Genomic DNA, 23,641 nt, shown 5'->3' with positions numbered 1-23,641 from the left:
CAAAGAGTGCAATTTATAAATACTTGAGCTAGTGGAGATTCCCAAGCCCTGCCAACTGAAGACATCTTCCTTCAGTCTGGCAACTCAAAATCTCCAAGCTTTGCAGCCAAAGGCAATATCCTCAAGCTGCCCCTGCTTTCATGCATACATGAAAACCAAGGGGGGGGGGGCAGGGAGGAGGCCCAAAAAAGCAGTAATATTTACCCTGATTAAACAATCCTCCGCGTGCGCTGCTGACAGCTGATTCAGCATCCCTGCTCTGATGAGGCTCACCTCTGAAGAGGCTCACCATAGAAGTGAATGGGAGAACCAGGAACGCGCATCCCTGCTCATCAGAGTGGAGATGTGGAAGCCTGTGGCTGCTCCCACTGTCAGCGGTGTACGTGGAGGATCACTCAGTCAGGGTAAGAATTACTGCTTTTTTGGGTTCTTCTCCACAGTGTCCCTTTAATGAAGGTTTATTATTAGATATGTACATTTTCTATATTAGTGATTGCAAATTTGGGACCTGTTCAGCCTTTTTTTTTGCTCATCAGCTAGTGTTAGTGTTGGTGTTTGTGCGGCCCCAGAAAATTTTTTTGTCCAATGTGGCCCGGGGAAGCCAAAAGGTTGGACACCCCTACCCTACTCCTTCACCGTGAGCAGGGAGGGGTAACTTTCATAGCGTTCCAAGTCGTGGGCCAACCCTCTTCCCACTCCTACTCCTTCACTGTAAGCAGGGAGGGTTAATTTGCATAGCATCAAATTTGCACCAACATATTTCCCCGTCCCGCCCCACCCGGCTATTTTATCGTGCCACCTGGCTAGAAAAAATTTCTGGGGAGATCACTGATATGCCTAAAGATAATACAAACAGTTTCCCAAGTTCGGGCTGTCTCTATGGGCATAATGACACTGCGCATCTTCCTGCGGCCAGGATCTTTCTCTATTTCTGAGGGGTCCTGGACTTCAGATTTCCATGCTTATCACGCTGGTTTCTCCTGTCGCCATTTTCTCATGGCACATGCTAGACGGGCCCCCCCGACCAGACAGGAAGAGTTGTACAGCTCTTTTTAACCAGTAGCCAGTTACCTATTCTATCAATCCCGCGGAGGATCATGCGCTATGTGGCTGTTAGCCTCATCCCTGAAGCTCTCATTAGCGATGTGAGCTTTGTCTGATACCTGTAAAGATGCTGTTGTTTTCCACAGGGCGGTAGATGCAGCATCTTGATTGAGTCTAGTACGTATTCACTTTAAAGGACATACGTATTTTGCTCATGTTGCATGGAGTTAGTACTGTTTTCATGGTTCCAGTATATTCATCTTTACATTGTGAAACTTGATTTTTCTGAGGAGAATCTTCTTGCAGATCCTACAGTTGTCATCCTGCCATTCCCTGACCTTCTGCACTTCATTCTGAGGGGATCTTGACCTCTTCCAATGACTCTTCAGGTTTTCTCATGAGGAAGAAGATGCTGTAATGTCAGGTCAGGGGGCTGTGAAGATTTTTCAGGATGCTTGCAACTTTGCATCCTCAGGTTTCCAGTTCGTTCTTGGAGTCTCTGTTTTGTGTTTCCCTTTTCAGTGTTACTGGTCCTCAGGACAGTTCTTGTAGTTCTTCGGGAACTAAGGGACGTTGTTCCACTTAGTGCATGGTGCCCAAGACGGAGGCATTGGGCTGGCTGGATCCCATTCTGGTGAATTAGTTTCTCAGGGTTACACATTTCTGCAGAAAAACTGGGAGAATATTTACATTTTCCCTATGGACTCGGAATCGGCACTAGGTTTGCTTGCCTCTCTTTGAGCAGCGCTTTCGGTTTTGGCACATGCCATTTCACCTACCCAAGGCTTCAAGAACATTTTAGAAAATGTGGGCAGTGGTACTGTTTTGGCGCTACCAGGTGATTCACCTAATTTCTTCTTGACTGACTGCTTGATTCGGACGTATTCCAGTCAGGCCATTTGACTGACACAAAAAGGGTGGTTATCCCAGGACAAGCAGGCAGGTATTCTCACTAGTGGGTGATGTCATCCGACAGAGCCCCGATGCGGACGTCTCGCAAGCATACTTGCTTGAAGAAACTTCAGAAGTTTCGAGATGCCTGCACCGCGCATGCGCGAGTGCCTTCCCGCCCGATGCACCGGCCGTGTCTCCTCAGTTCTTTTCTTTCCGCAGAGCTGAGAAGTTTACTTCAACTCTCTGTGCTGAGTGAACCCGTGTTCTTGCCTTCTAGTCCGTGGTTTTGAGTTTGTTTTCTCTTAATCGTGTGTTTTCATTCTGTCGTTTTTATTATTTAAAAAAAAAAAAAAAAATTTTCCGATTCGACCGGGTCGGCCGCGTGGCTGGGGCCCCGCTCCTTCAATCTAGCGGTGGAGCTTTTTTGGCCTATGTCCCGGCCTATTACCGGTTTTAAAAAGTGCATCAAGTGCCAGCGCGCGATTTTGTTGATGGACCCGCTTCGACGCTGTTTGCAGTGTTTCGGTCCAGAACATCTTCCGAAATCGTGCCGGCCTTGTTCCACTCTGACAGCACGTGCTTTTAAGCGTCGCTGTTTCCTGTGGGAGTCGATGCTCAAGATGGAAGCTTCCAAGGAACCTTTGGCTTCGACTTCGACCAGTGCTTCGCCTGTACCTGCGAAGTCGTCTTCTATTCCTGCTGCATCGGGTCTTTTGAAGCCGGCCTCCTTCATTCCGGCTTTGACCCCGCCTCCTGCTCCGGTGCCTCCTTAGGTCTCCTCAAATCAGGTACCTCCTCAGACCATTCCCCCGGTGGTTTCAAAGTGCCGAAAACTTCTAAGGCTAAGCACTCGACCACTCGAGACCGCGAAGACCGTACAGGAGGTCCCCCCTTGTCGGATTCGCTGCGGTCGATCATGGAGGCCCAATTCATTGAAATAATGACCACCATGGGGCCCAAATGGCTTGCAACAATCCAGCATGGGCATGCAGACCCTCCTCGTGGGGGCAGGCCGCCCCTCCTCCTCCGCGCCGCTTGCTCTCGCTGCTAGGGGAGGAGGAACGGCGCTTGGCCGCCAGTTCATCGAAGCGTGCTTCGTTTAGTGAGATGCCGCCTCTGGAACCTATCCCCGTCCCGGGCGAAGAACAGTGGGATGTGCCTTCGGGTGGTCGAAGCCCTGGGCGTCGTCAGGAGGAATTCTTCCGGAGTCCCTTCCATTCCAGGCCCTCTCTCGATCCCTGGACTGCTGCTTGAGAGGCGTTGGCCCATCCTCCTCTTCGCTCTACGGTCTCCAGCCCCATCTATTTATTGGAGTCCTCTGGGGAGCCTTCTGGGCATCGCCGCTCCAGATCTCCTTCGAGACACAGGGAGGGGCACCGTTCCAGGCATTCTTCGAGGCATTCGTCTAGGCATTCTAAGGTCTCACCTCCGAAGAAGCTTCCTCGTGTGGGGTATTCATCTTTGGATATCTCCCCTCCTCCGGACCCGGAGTTCGAGGATGCCTACGGGTCTTTCTCTCCTTGCCGATCCCATGTCTCCTTGGATCAGGAGGCTTCGACTTCATCAAGTCCGACCCAACGGCCTGTCTCGGCGGACCAGCTGTCTTTTTCATCTTTTCTGCGGCAGATGGCGGATGATCTCGACATCACCTTGGACTCGGGTTCCCGATACTCCAAGGAATACCTGGATACCATGCATCTGCCTCATTCTTGCCTCTGCACAAGCTCCTTCCTGCTGTCCCTGGCAAACTGGATGCCAGGTACCGCACGGTGCATCATAAGGGGTTTGAGGGCTCCCAACTCTCTCATCAGTCACTGTTGGTCGAGTCCTCCCTCAAACATTCTCATCCGTCCCAGGTGTATGCCTCGATGCCTCCGCGCCGAGAGGGGAGGACAATGGATAAGTTCGGAAGGCGCATCTACCAGAACTCGATGATGGCTTCCCGAGTTCTTCAATTACACCTTCCAGTTCTTCCTTCCAGTGCTCCGGAAGTTTATACCCTACATCGAATCTCAAGCCCATTTTGAATTCGAGGAGGTCGTCGCCTCGCTGTCTCAGCTGCGTCTTCAATTGATGCAATCCTCCTATGATGCCTTTGAGCTCTCGGCGAGGGCTGCCGCCTGTTCCGTATCCATGCGTCGCTTGGCATGGCTTTGCACCATTGACATGGATCCGAACCTCCAGGACAGGCTTGCCAACATCCCATGTGCAGGTGCGGATTTGTTTGAGTCTATTGAGACCGTGACGAAGAAGCTGTCGGACCATGAAAAGTCCTTCCAGTCCATCCTTCGTCCCAAGCCTAAACCTGCTCAGTCTCGACCTTCTCGACCGCCCTTGATATATCAGAGGCGTTACACTCCCAGGCAGGCTCCTCCTGTGAGGTAACCAGCGAAGAGACAGCCGCCGCAGAAGTCTCAACAGAAACCTCAGCCTTCTGCTGTTTTGAAGGCTCCTCAGCCTTTTTGACTCTCTTGTCGGGAGCATAACCAACACCATTCTGCTATCTCCTGTTTTTCCCATTGGGGGTTGCCTCCATCATTTTTACCATCGATGGATGGCTATTACCACCGACCTTTGGGTCCTTACCATCATCCGGGAAGGATATTCTCTTCAATTCCATCGGGTCCCCCCGGACCACCCTCCAAGAGAGTATCCTTCCAACTTGACCCAGACCGCCCTTCTTCTTCAGGAAGCTCAGGCTTTGCTCCGGCTTCGGGCCGTCAAGCCGGTCCCTGTGGACCAACACAACCAGGGGTTTTACTCCCGGTACTTCCTTGTTCAGAAGAAGAAGGGCGACCTGCGTCCTATTGTGGACCTCAGGGTGCTCAACAAGTTTCTTGTTAAGGAGAGATTTCACATGCTGACCCTTGCTTCTCTCTACCCCCTCCTCGAGCAGAACAACTGGTTATGCGCTCTGGATCTCAAGGAGGCCTACACTCGCATTCCAATTCATCCGGCCTCTCGCAAATTCTTAAGATTTCATGTGAGACATCTGCATCTGCAGTACCAAGTGCTTCCCTTCGGCCTGTCCTCGTCTCCCAGAGTTTTCACCAAGTGTCTGGTGGTGGTGGCCGCTGCACTCCGGAACCACGGTCTTCAGGTGTTTCCCTATCTCAACGACTGGCTCATCAAAGCTGCCTTGGCTCCAGGGGTCATCTTGGCGACCCAAAAGACTATTTGGTTCCTGCAGAGTCTGGGGTTCGAGATCAACTTCCCAAAATCTCATCTGCAACTGACCCAGTCTCTTCCCTTCATCGGGGCGGTTCTGGATACTTTACAGCTCAGAGCATTCCTTCCTCCTCAGCGCCTGGATACTCTGCTTCATCTCTGCCATTCAGTGTCTTCTCGCCAGTCCATCTCAGCGAGACACATGATGGTTCTCCTGGGCCACATGGCCTCTACAGTTCATGTGACTCCTTTTGCCAGACTTCACATCAGAATTCCTCAGTGGACCCTGGCTTCTCAGTGGACACAAGTGTCAGATCCTTTGACTCGTCACATCCTGGTCACTCCTGCTCTTCAGCAGTCTCTACATTGGTGGATGATCTCTTCAAATCTATCCAGAGGTTTGCTGTTTCACACTCCTCCCCACCAGAAGGTTCTCACGACCGATTCCTCGACCTATGCCTGGGGGGCTCATCTGGATGGTCTTAGCACTCAAGGCTTCTGGACCAGTGCGGACCGACTGTGCCATATCAACTTCTGGAACTCGGGGTAATTTTCAATGCTCTTCAAGCGATTCAACATCTGCTTCACGACATGGTGGTCCTCATTCGCACGGACAAGCAAGTCGCCATGTATTATGTCAACAAGCAGGGGGGCACGGGATCGGCCTCCCTCTGCCAGGAAGCTCTCACAGTCTGGGATTGGGCGATTCGCCACAACACCTTCCTCAAAGCTGTCTACATTCAGGGGGCGGACAATGCCTTGGCGGACAACTTAAGTCGTCTCCTCCAGCCTCACGAATGGACTTTCCATTCCAAGCCCCTTCATCAGATCTTCTCTCAGTGGGGGATGCCTCAGACCTCTTTGCGGCTCCCCACAACTTCAAACTGCCTCAATTCTGCTCCAGGATCTACACTCCTCATCGCCTCGAGGCGGATGCCTTTCTTCTGGACTGGAGGAATCTCTTTCTATATGCGTTTCCTCCATTTCCTCTCATTCAAAAGACTCTGGTCAAGCTGAAGTCAGACCATGCCACCATGATTCTGATAGCCCTCGGTGGCCCAGAAAGCCTTGGTACTCCCTTCTACTTCAAGTTAGCAGCAGGGAACCATTCCTTCTCACAGTGTTTCCTTCACTGCTTACTCAGCATCAAGGATCTCTGCTTCATCCCAACCTGCAGTCTCTCCACCTGACAGCTTGGTTCCTCAACGTAACTCCTCTCCAGTTTTCCAAAGCGGTGAGGGATGTGTTGGAGACTTCCAGGAAGCCTGCTACTAGACAATGCTACTCCCAAAAATGGACTAGATTTTCTCATTGGTGTGTTTCTAATCGTACGGAGCCTTGACAAGCCTCCCTTTCTTCTATATTGGACTATCTTCTACACCTGTCTCATTCTGGCCTCAAGTCTACATCAATACGAGTCCATCTGAGTGCCATTGCGGCTTTCCATCAGCCTCTGCAAGGGAAACCTCTCTGCTCATCCTATGGTTTCCAGATTCATGAAAGGACTTTTCCATGTCAATCCTCCTCTCAAACCTCCTCCAGTGGTTTGGGATCTCAATGTTGTACTTTCTCAACTTATGAAACCTCCTTTTGAGCCTCTCAACAAGCCTCCGCTGAAGTTTCTCACTTGGAAAGTGGTTTTTCTTGTTGCCCTCACTTCTGCCCGCAGAGTCAGTGAGCTTCAGGCCTTGGTGGCGGATCCACCTTTCACAGTATACCATCATGACAAGGTGGTCCTTCACACTCATCCGAAATTCCTGCCTAAAATGGTCTCTGAATTTCATCTCAACCAGTCCATAGTTCTTCCTGTGTTTTTTCCAAAGCCTCATTCTCATCCTGGAGAATCAGCTCTTCACACTCTGGACTGTAAACGTGCTTGGCTTTCTACCTGGATCGCACCAAACCACACAGAACTGCTCCTCAACTTTTTGTCTCCTTTGATCCGAACAAGTTGGGATGCCCTGTCTCGAAGCGTACCATCTCCAACTGAATGGCGGCTTGCATCTCTTTCTGCTATGCCCAGGCTGGATTACCCCTTCCCTGTAAAATCACAGCCCATAAGGTCAGCGCAATGGCAGCCTCTGTAGCCTTCCTCAGATCGACACCGATTGAGGAGATTTGTAAGGCTGCCACTTGGTCCTCGGTTCATACATTCACCTCTCATTATTGTCTGGATACTTTCTCCAGACGGGATGGGCAGTTTGGCCAAACAGTGTTACAAAATTTATTCTCCTAAGTTGCCAACTCTCCCACCATCCCATTGAGGTTAGCTTGGTGGTCACCCACTAGTGAGAATACCTGCCTGCTTGTCCTGGGATAAAGCGATGTTACTTACCGTAACAGTTGTTATCCAGGGACAGCAGGCAGCTATTCTCACATCCCACCCACCTCCCCTGGGTTGGGGTCTCTGCTAGCTACCTGAACTGAGGAGACACGCCCGGTGCATCGGGCGGGAAGGCACTCGCGCGTGCGCGGTGCAGGTATCTCGAAACTTCTGAAGTTTCTTCAAGCAAGTATGCTTGTGAGACGTCCGCATTGGGGCTCTGTCGGATGACATCACCCACTAGTGAGAATAGCTGCCTGCTGTCCCTGGATAACAACTGTTACGGTAAGTAACATTGCTTTATCCAGGGACAGCAGGCAGATATTAACACAACCCTCCCTCCTCCCCTGTTTGGCTTCTTGGCTTGATATCTGAACTGAGGATCCTCACAGGAGATGCGCCCCCTAGTTCGGGGGGGGGGGAAGGCTCTAATGTGCTGTCCTTCCCCCTTCCACACCTTGGTCTGGTTACAGAACAATAAGATGCCCAGGCTGCTCTTTCCGGCTCTCACAAGCTGTCTAACCTTTATCCACTGGCTCCTGCTTTTCAGTTGTTTTAAGGAACCTAGTTTCTGCTGTGGTGCAGGATACCTTCCTAGTGATGGAGGAGTAGTGCATAACGATTCCCAGGATTGCACGATGGATATTAAAAACAAAAGGCAACAAAAAATCAAAGGCATTGAGGCGGCAGTCACCTTCGTGGGTTGTGCCTGTCGCATGAGATTGCGCAGGGTGCCCTCTTCAGAAGTGGGTGTCCATCCCAGCTAGTGCTTGTGTGGGGGATGCCCTTTCTGATCTTATTTGAGTTCTTGCTGCTTATACAGTGTCTGTGTGTGGGCCTTTTTGAATCCATCCTTGGGCTGGGGAGCTGCCTCCAAGGCCACTTTAAGCAGACTTCCTTTTAAGGGTCAGCTTTTATTGGTGTCTTGGCAGGGCGTATTTCATAGTTTCCAGCTCTTGAGTGCAGAGATCTTTTCTCCGTATTATAGATGCCGGAGTTCTCCAAACTATACCTTCTTTCTACTGATGGTAGTTTCTGCTTTCCATGTCACCCAGGAGGTTTGTTTACATGTGTTCCATTCCACAGGCTCAGAGTGAAAGGATCAGATCTTAAGCAAGTTGGGCATCAAGAGTCTTGCTCCACTTTTGGAGAGGACTATTGATTTTCAAATATCTGCTCTCCTCTTTATCCTTAATGCTCTGCTTTGGCGTAGTAGGCCTCGATCACCCGATAGATTTGTATGGCCTTTCTGCAGCTAATGTGACCTGCAGCAAGCTGCCGCTGATTTACTTTCAGGCCCACTCCATTAGAAGTGTTACTGCTATATGGACATTTTTGCCAGATGAGATTTGCAGGACTGTGGCTACTTGGTCCTATCTGCCTATTTTTTTAATTGTAGGTGGATGTGGCAGCTTGCTCTGATGCTGCTCTTGGGACCTCAGCGTTGTAGGCAGGCTCTTCTGTCCATCCCTAGACGCTGCCATTGCTTTGGTACGTCATTTAGCATTCTGAATCCAGAATGGAAGATTAGGTTGTCACCTTCAATCTTCTGTTAGTCCCTAGAGGATTCAGTACAGCCCACTCTTTCAGTTCTGCTTCACCTGCTTGCTTTGGCCTTGGTTATTCTCCTTACAGGTTTGACAGTCTTCCAGCTAGTAGATGGGTCCTGTGGGGAGTTTGCTCTTCTGCGAGTATGCATATTACCAAAGGCTGCTTCATGTGGGTGCTCGTTGCATACAGCAGGTTAGATCCACATTGTTCTTTAATGTTTTTTCTGTGTTGCCTTTGTACCTTTTGCTTGTTTTCATGTTTTGCGGACCAGTTCGTGTAAGTTTGTTGCTGGGGAGCTTCCCCAGAATCCCCTTCCTCGTCATGGATTTGTTCAGATATGTTTCTTGATTTTGGGACTGAACTACAGGGGGCTCTAACTCTGAGGTTGGGAGGAGCAAATGCTCAGAAAAGTGTTTGGATTTCTGCAACTCCTGGATTCAACACCTAGCATACTGAATCCTCCAAGGACTAACAAAGAAGATTACTGAAGGTGAAAACCTAATCTTCCAACTCAGATTCCGAGGCTCCTATTCATAGCCCTACTCCAGGACCATTGATTAACGTTCAGCTCTATCTTGGCTACTTTAGTGCTCTGCCATTGGGGGAAACACACAAGAAAGCTAAGAGGCACAAGCATCGAAGAAACATTGAATGGATGTCTCTGTGATTTTGTGCTACCTACTGCACAGGCACTATCTTTACTGCTGTACCACTAGGGATTTGAAAGTTACGTAGGGAAGGCGGGAGGGAGTTAAAAGTTCTTAGAATTGGCAGATACATTTCCAAGCCAGGCTAGAAGACCTGAACATCGAGGCCAAAAGAATTGCCAGAATGGATTCTCTCTCCCACATGACTGGGCTAGAGACTCTGTTCTGTGAATTCAACATGAGGAAAAACCATGTAATAAACAATTAGAATTTATTAACACTGCTCCTATTGTCTGGGAAGAGCAAGTCCTCACAATTTCAGTGCTCTTCAAAGGGAGAAAGCAAGGACAAACAGATTTAAACCCTATGTGACATCATTTATAATAATTATCATGCTTTAAAATACAACGCCTTACGTCGATGTTAACGTTAAGTCCTATCTGTGGCAGTGTTTCACTTTTTTCTTTCTAAATCACTTTTGATCTCTGTCCTTCTCAAATATCAATCATGTCAGTAAAAAGCCCTACTTCCTGCAGACACATCTTAACTTTTGTATGACCTTCCAATTAGCATTGTATGTTCTAATATACAAGGAACAGATTCTCTCTGTAAAACACCCAAGTTTCCTATTCCTCTGAGAACTTAAACTCCATGGATGTATATGAAGAATGGTACATAAATTTATGTCTTAAGAGTCACAAAATCAACCTTCTGAACTTCCGTAGCATACAGCAATTTAGACAAGGAATGCCACATAGAAAACAATGGACAGCTAAAGTCGAGCCAGCACGGCTTCTGCAAGGGTAGGTCATGCCTCACAAACTTATTGTACTTCTTTGAGGGGGTAAACAGACAGGTGGATAAAGGGGAATCCATTGACATCATTTACCTTGACTTTCAAAAAGCCTTTGACAAGGTACCGCACGAAAGAATGCTTAAAAAGCTGTGGAGACACGGGGTGCAAGGGGAGGTCCACCGATGGATCAAAAACTGGCTGGCGGACAGGAAACAGAGGGTTGGAGTGAAGGGCCATTACTCGGACTGGCATGGGGTAACGAGCGGAGTTCCGCAGGGGTCGGTGCTGGGACCGCTCCTGTTCAATATATTTATTAATGACCTGGAGGCAGGAACAAATTGCGAAGTTATTAAATTTGCGGATGACACCAAACTCTACCGCAGGGTTGATACCATGGAAGACTGCGAAGATCTGCAAAGGGATCTAACGACGCTAGAAGAATGGGCCAAAAAATGGCAAATGAACTTTAATGTAGGGAAATGCAAGGTCATGCATGTAGGGAAAAAGAACCCGATGTTCAGCTACAAAATGGGAGGATCACTGCTAGGGGTAAGTAACCTTGAAAGAGACCTGGGAGTGATGGTGGACACGTCTTTGAAGGCGTCGGCACAGTGCGCCACAGCCTCAAGAAAAGCAAACAAAATGTTGGGTATCATTAAGAAGGGTATCACGACCAGGACGAAGGAGGTCATCCTGCCACTGTATCGTGCAATGGTGCGACCGCATCTGGAGTACTGTGTCCAATATTGGTCGTCGTACCTCAAAAAGGACATGGCGGTACTTGAGGGAGTCCAGAGAAGAGCAACTAAACTGATAAGAGGTATGGAAAACCTCTCATATACTGACAGACTGAAAAAGCTGGGGCTGTTCTCCCTGGAAAAGCGGAGACTTAGAGGAGACATGATAGAAACCTTCAAGATCCTGAAGGGTATAGAAAAAGTAGACAGGGACAGATTTTTCAGATTATGGGGAACCACAAGTACAAGGGGGCACTCGGAAAAATTAAAAGGAGACAGGTTTAAAACAAATGCCAGAAAGTTCTTTTTCACCCAGAGAGTGGTGGACACATGGAACGCGCTTCCGGAGGCTGTGATAGGCCGGAGCACGTTACAAGGCTTCAAAGAAGGTTTGGATAGGTTCCTAGAGGATAAAGGAATTGAGGGGTACAGATAAGAGTAGCGGTAGGTTATAGGGATAGTCTGGGACCATTGCTCAGGCAATGGGCCTGATGGGCCGCCGCGGGAGCGGACCGCTGGGCGAGATGGACCTCTGGTCTGCCTCAGCGGAGGCAACTTCTTATGTTCTTATGTTCTTATGTTCAATCTGTGAGCTTAATCTGTAATTACAAGGTCTCAAGGCTTTGTCACTAAACCCTCATCTGAGTTTCCAAATTTTAATGTATAGGTACTGCGTTTTAATTTATTCACTTAATTTTGATTCATTCACAATCTCAGTTTTCTGTGACACATTATCGCACCTGTAAATTTCAGAAATTCCTCAACAGACTGGAGGCGGGAGTGATATCTCCTATCCCTTCCCACTGCAAGACCATGGGAACTCGCAAAGTTGCACTAGTGGCTCTGAACAGGGAAGGAAGATCACTCTTGCCTGGTTTGTTGCTGGACCACCTGCAGCGAGAGAGATGCCCACTCTCTCTCCTGCCAACCCCCCTCCCCCCCGCAGTGGGAGAGATGCCCATTCTCTCTCACTCTTATACAACACCCCCCCCCCTTCCTCAGACACCCACCACCCTCTTCCCCCTTACCTTAATTTAGATGGCTGACCAGAGGGATGCCTATTCCTGGCCTTCCACTTCAAAATGTGCCTTCTCCTCCCCAGTGCTAGCTGGGATGCACCAGGGAGGGGCCTGAGGCTCTGATTGGCCCAGGTTTTTTGACCCAGGGGGGCCTTAATCAGAGCCTCAGGATACACCGGGGAGGGAAGGTCCATTTTGAAGAGGCAGGCTAGCTGGTAAGGGGGAAATGGTGCCAGGTGTGTGAGTGTGGGGGTTTGTTGTGTGGCAGCAGGAGAGAATGGGCATCTCTCCCGCTGCTGGGGGAGGGGAGGTTTCTTGGCGGTGAGAGAGAATGGGTATCTCTCATGCTGCCGGGGTTTTAAACAGTGCTGTCACTGTAATGGCACCCCTAGACCAGTCACTGATTTGTCACCAATAGCCGACGCCACTCTTGTGGAATGGCTCGGCGATTTTAAAGAATCCACCAGAGTGCTCATTTTAATGTTGAAGAGCCCATTTGCATGTCAGTGTCAGAGACTGTTAGAAAGCTCGCTAAAGACAGAAGCAGTTTTGTTGATCCGCCACTAAACGTGCAGTCTAAACTGTCGGAAACCAGTTTAGCGACCTCAGGCACAGGCGGAATAGAAATCCCTAATGTAATGTAATGTAATTAAAGTTTTGAGAATCTGGCCCTTAATTGGCTGGGACTAGTAGGAGTGACCCAACCTGACTCAACCCACTGCTGGACAGACTGATCCTGCTTAGATTGAGTAGGGGCAGTTTTCAGTTGCCACTGGTTTCTTTGGGTAGACGCTCGCATAGATATAGGAGGTTGATGGTATTTATTTCTGGAATAGTATGAACACCTGTAGGAGCTTGAAAAACATTTAGGCTGCTGCAAATGTTCAGCTTTAAAAGAAGATAGTAGTTATACAATCAGTAGGCCTTTTGATCTTTTGACTCTATACAATCTCTAGAGCAGTGGTATGCAATATCTCACTTGTTCAGACACAGTCAAGGCATGTTTGATAGTATTTAGCACAGTGTGCAACTGCAGCATCCCAGCTAGCCCATTCCACAGCAGCATATTCAGATCTTGGAAAGCAGGGTCCAGTACAGTAGGTAGCAACAAAATGCAGGAACTTGGCGGCAGCCATTCAGCTAGCAGCTCTGCACAAGGGCAGGAGCAAAGGAAGATTGCTCTTGCCCGGTTCACCGCTGAACCACCAGGTATTTGAAAGGTACGCTGCGGAGGCGGGAGGGTGGTAAAAGTTCTTATTGTTGGCTGGCACAGGAGGCAGGAGGGATCCCTCCTGTTCACCCCACCACTGTTCCTCCAGGTCTTGGGGCAGGCCTGGAAGGGGGGACGAGTGGGCGTAGACCAAATAAAACACTTTTTTTTTTTTTTTGCCCCAAAATCTCAGTTTATATTCAAATATATACAGGTAGGTCAGCTGAATGAATTTATTTCATACTAAAAATTAACAATGTGTAAGGCAGGTGACTGAACATTAAAGCATAATTTGAAAAGAAATTTTCAGCTGTTTCTGCTGGTCAACTAGACGGGTAAATGAGAATGTAGGAAATTAATGATGCTACCAGTTATTCGTTCATGATCAGTTTAACTACCATTTATTTTTTTAATGCCCAAAATTTAGCCATATGTCCAAAGGATACTTTTGTGGCTGGATATATTTGCACATATTTATTTATTTTTTTTCTTCAAGAGTGCTCAGGTGATATTTGAGGTGGTACTGTATTTATAATCTATATCGGGGGGTAGGGTGGAGGCAATGGGCCTATAATTCAAGTAGTGGTATACAGGGCTTAAGGTTCATTGGGGGGTGGAGGGAGGGAGGGAGGAGGAAGAAGAGGTATTTATGTCCTGTGGCCTATAAACATGCCTTATTTTATTCCTATGGGCCCTATTGCAGATGTGAGCTAATCTTTAATAAAAGACCTAGGTGAGAATATCAAGAGCTGGAGCCATTATACGTACTTTGTGGGCAAAGACTGAGACAGACTTTGAAGTTACCTACTCCTAGCTCTATTCTCTTACCATAATCCTTATTTTGTTTTTCCCCTCAAGTCCTCTTCTGTATAAATTTAATATGTTGCTTTGCTGTGTATAATGGACATTATAACATGCCAAGGTTGAATCCCATTGGAGGGTTTCAACTTTTTGAGCTGAATTGTGCTTCTGTGAATCACTTTTTTTTTTTTCTTTTCTATTGCAGAAGGGAAACATCTTGACCTTTTCCGGATCAGGGGCAAAATATGGAATGTTCTTCACTACTGACTGAATACAATCAAAAGAACTATATTGACAGTACTTTGAAAAGCCTCAGTTAGCAATTCATTCACATCAGCACCTTCCAGAGAATACAGTTTACACATCTACTTTGGATTTTGTTTAATCCTCGAGTTTACTTTTTTTTTTTACATAAAGGAATAAGCCCAGCATAGAAAATCAAAATGGTTTTGGAGCAGTATCTTTGGATGGTCATAGTTGGATTTATTATTGCTTTTGTTTTGGCATTTTCCGTTGGTGCAAATGATGTTGCCAATTCATTTGGCACAGCAGTGGGCTCTGGTGTAGTCACTTTACGTCAGGCTTGCATTTTGGCTTCAATTTTTGAAACCATAGGCTCTGTATTATTGGGAGCAAAAGTTGGAGAAACTATTCGCAAGGGTATTATTGATGTCACAGTATACAACGATTCGGTGCCCTTATTGATGGCTGGTGAGGTTAGCGCGATGGTTGGTAAGTAACATTAAATGTTTACCACTTTCAGTACATGCTTTTTGTACTTACCATTTACAAGCTGTTTTTTTTTTTCTGTTATGGGTGTTACATTTATTTGCTGTAAATATTTAATTTTGACACACCCTTATCTAGGGTGTCTAAAATCTTTGACTATATGGTGTGAAATTTTCTGTTGAAAACAAAACATAGTGCCTCATTAGTTTGTACTAGATAAAATATATATTTCAAAATGCATTAAAACTGATGAAACCAAACTCCTTATCGAATGTATACAACATGCTCTCTATGCCAGCGTTTCTCAACTTCTTCAAGCTAAGTACCCCCCTAAGCCTAACAAATATCAGAGTACCCCCGACCCCACCCCCATAATAATAATAATAATACCAATTGTAATGCAATTTCTTCCATCCATTTTTCATATACATATACAATATAATCCTAATACATAATGGTAACCACAAAATTTAAAATAAAAAAAGTAGTATACTGTATGCAGTGAAAATGTTAATTTATATTTAGGGTTTTTTTTTCCAAAGAAGTTAAGGCAGATGACTTTATGCAATGTCATCTCGGTAACAGCTATAGAAAAACAGAAAAATATAGTGCAAAATATAGACAGCGGAGACACTAAATCACTAAATTGAAAATCATTTTTCCAGCCTTTGACTGGTGATTTCATGAGTCACTGGTTGGACTTCCTTCTGACTGTGTGCATCCAGTATTTCTTTCCTTTCTGCCTCCTGTATGCTTCCTCTCCTCGACCTCATTCCTTTCCCCAGCCAACATCTCTCTCTGTCTCTCCTCCATGAGTCTAACTTGTCTCCCTCTCATCCCCCAGATTATGTGCAGCATTTTTCACCACTGCCTACCATTCCCATGCCCATTTCTCCTATCGCCCCTCTCCAGCACCATGCCACATCTCTCCCTCCATCACTATGTCCAATATTCCTCCCTCTTGCATCCCCTTCAATCTGTCCCTGTTCCCTCCATTACATATCCAATATTTCTCCCTCTCATCCTTCTATTCCCCATGCATCTCTACCTCTCTCTTCTCTGCCCAACTTTCCTCTTTCTTCCTTCCCCATGTGCCACCATCCATTGCCCTCTCACACACTCAGACCCAACAATTATCCCTCTCTATTCCCTCCCTCCTGTGTCCTAAGTTAGTGCCCCCTTCCTTAGCAACAGCAGCAGATGAATCCAGAGACTAGTGGGATAGCACACATCTACCAGCAGGTGCAGATAGAGAAACTGATTTAACAGGTGGTCCTATTGGCTGGCACGCCTCCTGCATCTTCAGTATGCTCTATCTCCAGCAGGCGGACGGTTGCTATTCATCTAGCTCCTGGATTCTGGCTCTGACTGGGCAATTATTTTTTCCTGTTGAGGTTTCTCTTCAGTGAGAAAATGGGTGTCCCGCTGAACGGTTCCGGCTTTAGGGGTTACACCTGAGCCCCCCCTAGGTCCCTGCCTTACCCTTCCTCCAGTGATATAGGGTCTGACTTGGTCTCTATTTTTCTTCTTTCCCTTAATGTAAAAAAAAAAAAAAAAAGACCACAGTTATCTTATAACATTTCTGCCCTGCTAGTTCTGAGTAACCGGCACTTACCGGCACTAACAGAGTTGAGGTGTTTGTACAGAGCGGTGTTGTTATGAGTAACTTCTAAGGCAGTGATTGAACGGCGGGTTCTGGCTTCGCGTATCTTTGACTTTTCTTATGGTAATTTTTAACTTGCTTTAATTTTTAGAGCACCTGAACAGGGGGCTGCAGTGTCTGAGAGGTAGTTAGCTATCTTTGCAGAGGGAAATAATTGTATGTTTTAAGGGCAGCTCCGTGAGTACATTTAACATGGTGCCGGAGGAAGGAGACCCTTCCAGCACACAGGAGTCGCGCAAATGTTTTCATTAACAACGGTGCTGCGGCATTCACGGCCTTCTGCTCCAGTGTGGGATTCATTACACTGTGCCACAGAAGCTGTAGCGTCGGATTTGGCTACGTCAAAGGCTAGTGCAGGCTTTGGTGCAGCGACTGCAGTCAGGCTTGATTTTTTTTGTACTCATGAGTTGGTGCGTTAGATGCAGCGCATTTTTAGTCAGTGTGATCCATTCTGATATGCCTGATGGCGTTATTTTTCATGGAAACTCAGTATGGTTCCTTGCTATTAATTTCAGTATCTTTCTGAGCTGGATTAACAGAGGATAAAGCACTGCAAAATGCGGTCAGGGATGTATCATCTTCTCTCCCTGGGTCCCTGACTATTCAGGATATACAGGATTGCATATTTTTTTTGTTTCTTCTTGGTGTATCTGTGCATCGCTGCATGTGTCTAGTAGCGCTGTAAAAGTAATTGCTCGTAGTGCTAGTAGGAGTTCTGATCTTGGAGCAGTCTCAGGCAGAAGAGCTAAGTGACCTGGCGGAAATTTCCCTCTTCTAGCAGAAGGGACTAACTTTCTCTATGTCTCGGGGTTTTCATGTTCGTAGCCTCTTTGCATAGGCCTTTTAGAGAGTCCAACCCTCTCATTGTGCATGCTAGACAGCTCCCCAAACTCATAGGAAGCGCGGTACAGCTCCTTGTGACCCGGGGAAAGTCATTTTTTCCTTCAAACCCACTACTTTTTTTATTTTATTTATCATTTCAAGTTATCATTACATCACAATGATAAGGAAATACTAAAATACAATACAATCAGTACATGCTGATAAGCAAATTAACATAAGGAAATATTGCATTCAACATAGTCCACAATAGGTGAAGGAGAAAAAAAGAGAAAAAAAACAACCCCTAGGGAAAGGGATACATTAACCAAATTGAGAATTCTAAAATAAAGAGCAGTAACAGCCTTCCAAAAATTAACACCACACAATCCTGGTTCAATCTAGATGCGTAGAGACACCCTTACCTTCTAAGAAAAAGCCTAATTGGGCAGGTTCAAAAAATACATATTTATTTTCCTGAAAGGAAACCACACATTTACAAGGGAATCTTAACTGAAAAACTGCCCTTAATGATATCACTTTCATTCGGTATATTAGAAATTCTTTTCTTCTAGATTGCGTCCATTTTGAGACATCAGGAAACATATATATTCGTCCTCCCAAGTAGGACACTTTTTTCAATTTAAAGTACAATTTCAGCAGCAATTCTTTATCTTGATGAAATACAAGAGAGACTAGTAAAGTAGCCCGACCTTCTATTTCGATATCAGATGATTGTAATATATCAGATAAATCCATCTGATCTCCACCTCTAACTAATTCTCCTTCTTTATTTGAATTTTTCTTTAAGTAATAAATTTTTTGTAATGGTGGAAGATGAGATTCTGATATCTTCAATATAGTTGTCATGAAATTCCTAAAAGTTTCCCGGGGTGACATAAACTTGGCTATTGGAAAATTTTTTTTATTTAAAATTCTTTATTCATTTTAAAACTTTCAACAAGTGTACAAAAATTGCAACACAACAACATAGATTTAAACACTTGTACATCTTATCTTATATATCTTATAATTGCAAATATAACCCTCCCTCTCCCATCCTGAAATCCCACTATTAATTTTTATTTTTTATATAATAGAAACCCTCCCCCCACCCCACCCTTATCTTACATATTAAATATAGAACTACAGTGGTGCCTCACACAACGAACTTAATTGGTTCCAGGAGCAAGTTTGTTATGTGAAACGTTCGTTATGTGAAACGCGTTTTCCCATAGGAATACATGTAAAAAAAAATAATTCGTTCTGCAGCATAAAATATGCTAAGATGACATAAAAAAGATAAATTTTTTGTTATTATTTTTATTTAGATACATCTAAAAACATACATCTCCCTGTCCTTTTACTTCCACTATCTTCCTATCCCATCTCTATTCCCTTTTGTCCCTCTCCCCATGATCAATCATCTCACCACCTCTCTCTGCCCTCACCCTCAGGGTTCAAGATTGCTTCCACTCTTTTTCCTGTTGTTCTCTCTGCCTGTCACCCTATGATTTAGCATCCCTTCTGCCCTTGTCCAATATTTCCCCTTCTCTCCCTCCCTCTCATCCCCTGCTCCAACATGTGCTTTCAGCGGCCTTCTCCCCCCTTAAGCGTCTTTTCTTCTCCACTCCACCTTTCCTCCCTCCCTGCCTCCACCTTTGTGGCGCTTTTGCACCCGACCGACAACAGAACAGGCCCGGTCGGACAAATCTCCCTGTCCTGTAGCCGCGAATCTAAATTACCTTCTTACAGCAGCTGGATTATTGAAGCTGCTGTAAGAGGTAATTTAGATTCGCGGCTACAGGGCAGGGAGGTTTGTCGGCCGGGCCTGTTGTCGGTCGATCGGGGGACCTGACCAGCTGTGCACATTCTTCGGGGCGGACCGCCCCCTCCCCCCTCTTTCGTTCGCCATTGCCTTCTTCCTACCTGCCCTGCCGCAGCCGCACACAGCCGAACGGAAGTCTTCCTGATGTCAGCGCTGACGTCGGAGGAAGGGAGAGCTTTGCTTAAGCCCTCCCTCCGACGTCAGCGCTGACATCGGGAAGATTTCCGTTCGGCTGTGTGCTGCGACAGGGCAGGTAAGGAGAAGGAGACTACCCTCGCGGCTCGACCAACCCCGCTGCGATCCAACCCCGCAGGAACCCCGGACTTCGTTGTGTGAAACGAAGTCCGTTGTACGAATCAAGACATAAAGTTCGTTGTGCGCAGCGTTCGCTGTGCGAGGCGTTCGCTGTGCGAGGCACCACTGTATTAGAAAAAAAATGGCATCAATCATGACAAAAGGACGTTAACGGTTCCCAAATTTTAATAAAGTTTTTATAGTTTCCATTTTGCACCGCTATTGATCTTTCCATTCTGTATATGTGACAGACTGAATTCCACCAAAATTTAAAATTAAGCCTACTATGGTCTTTCCAGTTATTAGTAATATGTTGAATGGCTACTCCGGTCAAAATCAATAAAAGTTTGTTATTACACATTGATATCTGACTTTTTTCTCATAGACATACCAAAAAGTCCAGTATCATAAGTTAATGCTACGTGATTTTCTAATAAACAATTTACTTGATCCCAGATTGAGTTCCAAAAGGCTAAGATATGGGGACAATAAAACAAAAGATGATCTAAAGTCCCCTTATCCAGATTACAATGCCAGCATCTATTAGACAAAGAACTATTTAACTTTTGCAATCTAACTGGGGTCCAAAAAGCTCTATGTAACAAAAAAAAAAAACAAGTTTGTTTCATAGATGCTGACATTGTACATATCATTCTCCAAGACCAAATTTGTGGCCATTGAGATGCTGAAATATCATGCTTAATCTCAATGCTCCAAATCTCCCTAAGAGTATTTTTAGGCTTTTTTTAACCAATTCACTAATAGTTTTATACCAGTGTGCGGCCTGATGTCCCAGAAAGTCCGCCTGAAAACATAAAAATTCTATGCTAGGTTGAGTATTCAAATTTTTCCATTCAGGGAACCCTGCCTGAATGGCCTGCTTCAATTGCAACCAACGAAAATATTGTGATTTATGAAGTCCAAATTTCCCTAGCAACAGCAGCAGATGAATCCAGAGACCAATGGGATAGCTCCTATCTACCAGCAGGCGGAGATAGAGAAACTGATTAACAGGTGGTCCTATTGGCTGGCACTCCTCCTGTCTCATCAGTAATCTCTATCTCCCAGGAGGAAAAGGTCGCTATTCAACTAGCTCCTGAATTCTGGCTGTGGCTGGAACTTTATTTTCTCCTGTTGAGGTTTCTCTTCAGTGAGACTGCCATTCTGTTTCTCCTGTTGAGATTTTCTCTTCAGTGAGCTGGCAATGCTATTTCTCCTGTTGAGATTTTCTCTTCAGTGAGACAGGGGTGTCCGGCTGAACGGTGCCGGCTTTAGAGGTTACACTTGGGCCCCCCCTTGTCCCTGCCTCACCCTCCCTCCATTGCTAGAGGGTCTGACTGGGTCTCAATTTTTCTTCTTCTTTCCCTTCTCTGTAAAAAAAAAAAAAAAAAAAAAAAAAAAGAGACCACAGTTGTTACATTCTGCCATGCTTTTGCTGCAAACTGGCTTCAACTGGCCCTAACAACTAGCTTGTGAGTATGTCTGGCTTTTACGGTTGTTTGAACTTCAGGTTCTGTTTGGGAGTCTTAGTACTGTGGGTTCGGTCATCATACATTTAAGGTATGGATATTTTATTGAGGCTAAGTTTTATAACTAGAAATCCATGGAGGGAGCCGGGACTTCCTGCCCTTTGCAGGCACGCGCTTTGTTTCCTTGTTGGTTACTGCGCAGCAGTAGCGATGCAATTTCATGCTCGTACTTGTTCTCATTGTTGGGTTTCAGTGCAGCAGTAGTCCTGTTTATTCTGAGGCTCTCTTTCATCAGTGTTTGTCACGGCCATGTGCAGCTGATTGTGCAGGTGCCGGTTTATAGCAGCGCGCATGAGATGGGATATGTTTTTTCCGGCACTGTGGGCCGTTCTTCTGGTTATTCCCCGAGTCTGATTTTCTTTCTATGCAAGCCGCGGCAGGGTAAATTTTGCGGGGCTCGAATCCGACTATGTTTCTAAGAGCGTTGATGCAGCGGCCACGTGTCAGCGAGAATCAGGCGTGCGCATGGGTCTCCAGTGATGGCGGGAGAGCTGCAGCGTTCCGGTAGTTTGTTTCCAGCTAACTTTGGTCAGGGTATGCCGGGGCTTCTCTCCTTTCCGGTTCAGACAAGTTATGTGTTTCACCAGCTTTGGGACAAGCTTGGGCAGCTTTATATGTCTATGTCTGTGTTCCTGCTGTACTCCCTTGAAGGAAGCTGCTTGTTTAATCGGACTCTGGGGTTAGCACTCAAGGGGTTTACCAGAGACACTCTGACCTGTGCTAGGTCACCCAGTCTCGGTTTGTCTCCAGACTGGGGCGACATACGGCAACTCACGGCACGGTGAGATCAGCAGTAAGATAGTGCCCTGTATTTCACACAGGTATCTCATTGTCTCTCTTGGGGTCCCTGCAGATTGAGCTTTTGTCTATTGGTAACTGTCCTTATTTGGGTCTCTGTGCTGAGCTGCATGTGTCTAGTAGTGGCACAGGATATTTTTGCCTAAAGGTAGTACAAGCAGTTTCCAAGTTCGGGCTGTCTCTATGGGCATAATGACACTGCGCATATTCCTGCGGCCAGGACTCTTTCTCTATTTCTGAGGGGGCCTGGACTTCAGATTTCCATGCTTATCACGCTGGTTTCTCCTGTCACCATTTTCTCATGGCACATGCTAGACGGGCCCCCTGACCAGACAGAAAGGGCTGTACAGCTCCTTTTAACCAGGAGCCAGTTACCTATTCTATCAAACCCACGGAGGATCACACACTATGTGGCTGTTAGCCTCATCCCTGAAGCTCTCATTAACGATGTGAGCTTTGTCTGATACCTGTAAGGATGCTGTTGTTTTCCACGGGGCGGTAGATGCAGCATCCAGAATGTGTTTCTTTCCGGAGACTTGGGCGTGGGGTCTCTGTCTCAGATTGGTATTCTTCTTCGCTTACCATGACCAAGAGTATGGGATTCTGTACAGTTTCTGGGATCCATATTGCTGACTCCACTGGGGACTTCGGCTTGCTTTCCCCTTCTTTCCCCTTCTTTCCCCTTCTGGAGCTTCAGATCATTCTTCCGGATTGCCGCTGAGGGTCCTTTTGGTCAGTATTAGGATGGGGGTATTTCTCTACTGCTTGGGCAGTAAGTGTTGTACTCATTGGCAGGTGAAGTTGTTCTGCTTCAATGGGTGGACTCTCATCTTCGTCTTCTGTTGGCAGATCCTTTTATGGATCAGGATAAGAGTTTGGATAGACTTTCTCTCCGCGGAATCTGAGCATGGCCCATTTCTTGTATGTTACAGTGTACAGCGCTGTGTACGCTCAGGAAAGTGTGCATGTTAGTAATAGTGTAATCTTCTGCATCCTGGATATTGAGATTTGTGGCTCAAGCGTTCTAGCTCTTTTTATGGAAGTGAGATCTGCTTGACCTAGTCCTCATGGCCTCGTCTCTCAATTCTAAGCTTCCTAGCTTCTTCGGCGGGCCCTGGGAGTGGTAGTTAGAGGGGGTAGCTGCATGGCTCCTTTCTCGCTTCTGCCTTCTCTTTTTCAGTGTTTTCCGCTGGCTAATGATGGCTTGGATTTGCCACCTCGAGCTCGCTTTCCGGGCACAGTATTTGTAGAATCTCTGGATTGGCGGCGCCATCCTTACTTTGCGGATTTGATGAGTCTTTCGACAGCCGGACTAAGAAGTTTCCTGGTATCTCCGGCTTTGCATGCCTAGGGTCCGTTCAACATGGATATTTGTACTACTTTAGTATTACGACCTAGTTTTTTGAAAAATCTTGGCTGACATGTAAGGATTATGCGAAGCAGGTTGTTTCTTCTCTTATCCAGGTGCTACGGACGTCTTCTCCTGTGGCTTCTGCTTCCTTTTGGAGGTTTTTCCTTTCTTGGGTGCTTCTTAACGTTTGAACCACTCCAGAGTTCCTTTTTGGCACAGGTGTATTGCCGAGGGCTTAGCATTCAATTCCCTTCAGCTTCTAGTGCCATTCTTAGCTTGTTACAAGGGCTAGGTATATTGCTCTTCGCTTACTTCTCAGCTTCATGTAGTTCAGGTCCTAAACAGAGTGCAGTATATTCATGCGCCTCTTAGAAAGCCCGGTTTGGAGTACAATCTTCACATACTTCTTCTCAGTATACCGAAGGCTTCATTTCATCCTT

At 46.4% G+C, this 23,641-nt stretch overlaps 1 protein-coding gene across 3 annotated transcripts in view; it reads left to right on the top strand.

Annotated features, from left to right (window-relative positions):
* The window catches only part of SLC20A2 (solute carrier family 20 member 2), a 229,955-nt gene that overhangs the window by 8,549 nt on the left and 197,765 nt on the right, over positions 1–23,641 (top strand). For all 3 annotated transcript variants that reach the window (XM_033915532.1, XM_033915517.1, XM_033915526.1), the window contains exon 2: positions 14,396–14,922. In XM_033915532.1, coding sequence (XP_033771423.1) covers positions 14,634–14,922 — 289 coding nt within the window. In that variant the 5' untranslated portion in view covers positions 14,396–14,633. The remainder of the gene's footprint in view (positions 1–14,395; positions 14,923–23,641) is intronic.

Source organism: Geotrypetes seraphini, chromosome 1 (assembly GCF_902459505.1).
Source record: "Geotrypetes seraphini chromosome 1, aGeoSer1.1, whole genome shotgun sequence".
Taxonomy (NCBI): Eukaryota; Metazoa; Chordata; class Amphibia; order Gymnophiona; family Dermophiidae; genus Geotrypetes; species Geotrypetes seraphini.
This window is presented reverse-complemented; position numbering and strand designations above follow the sequence as displayed.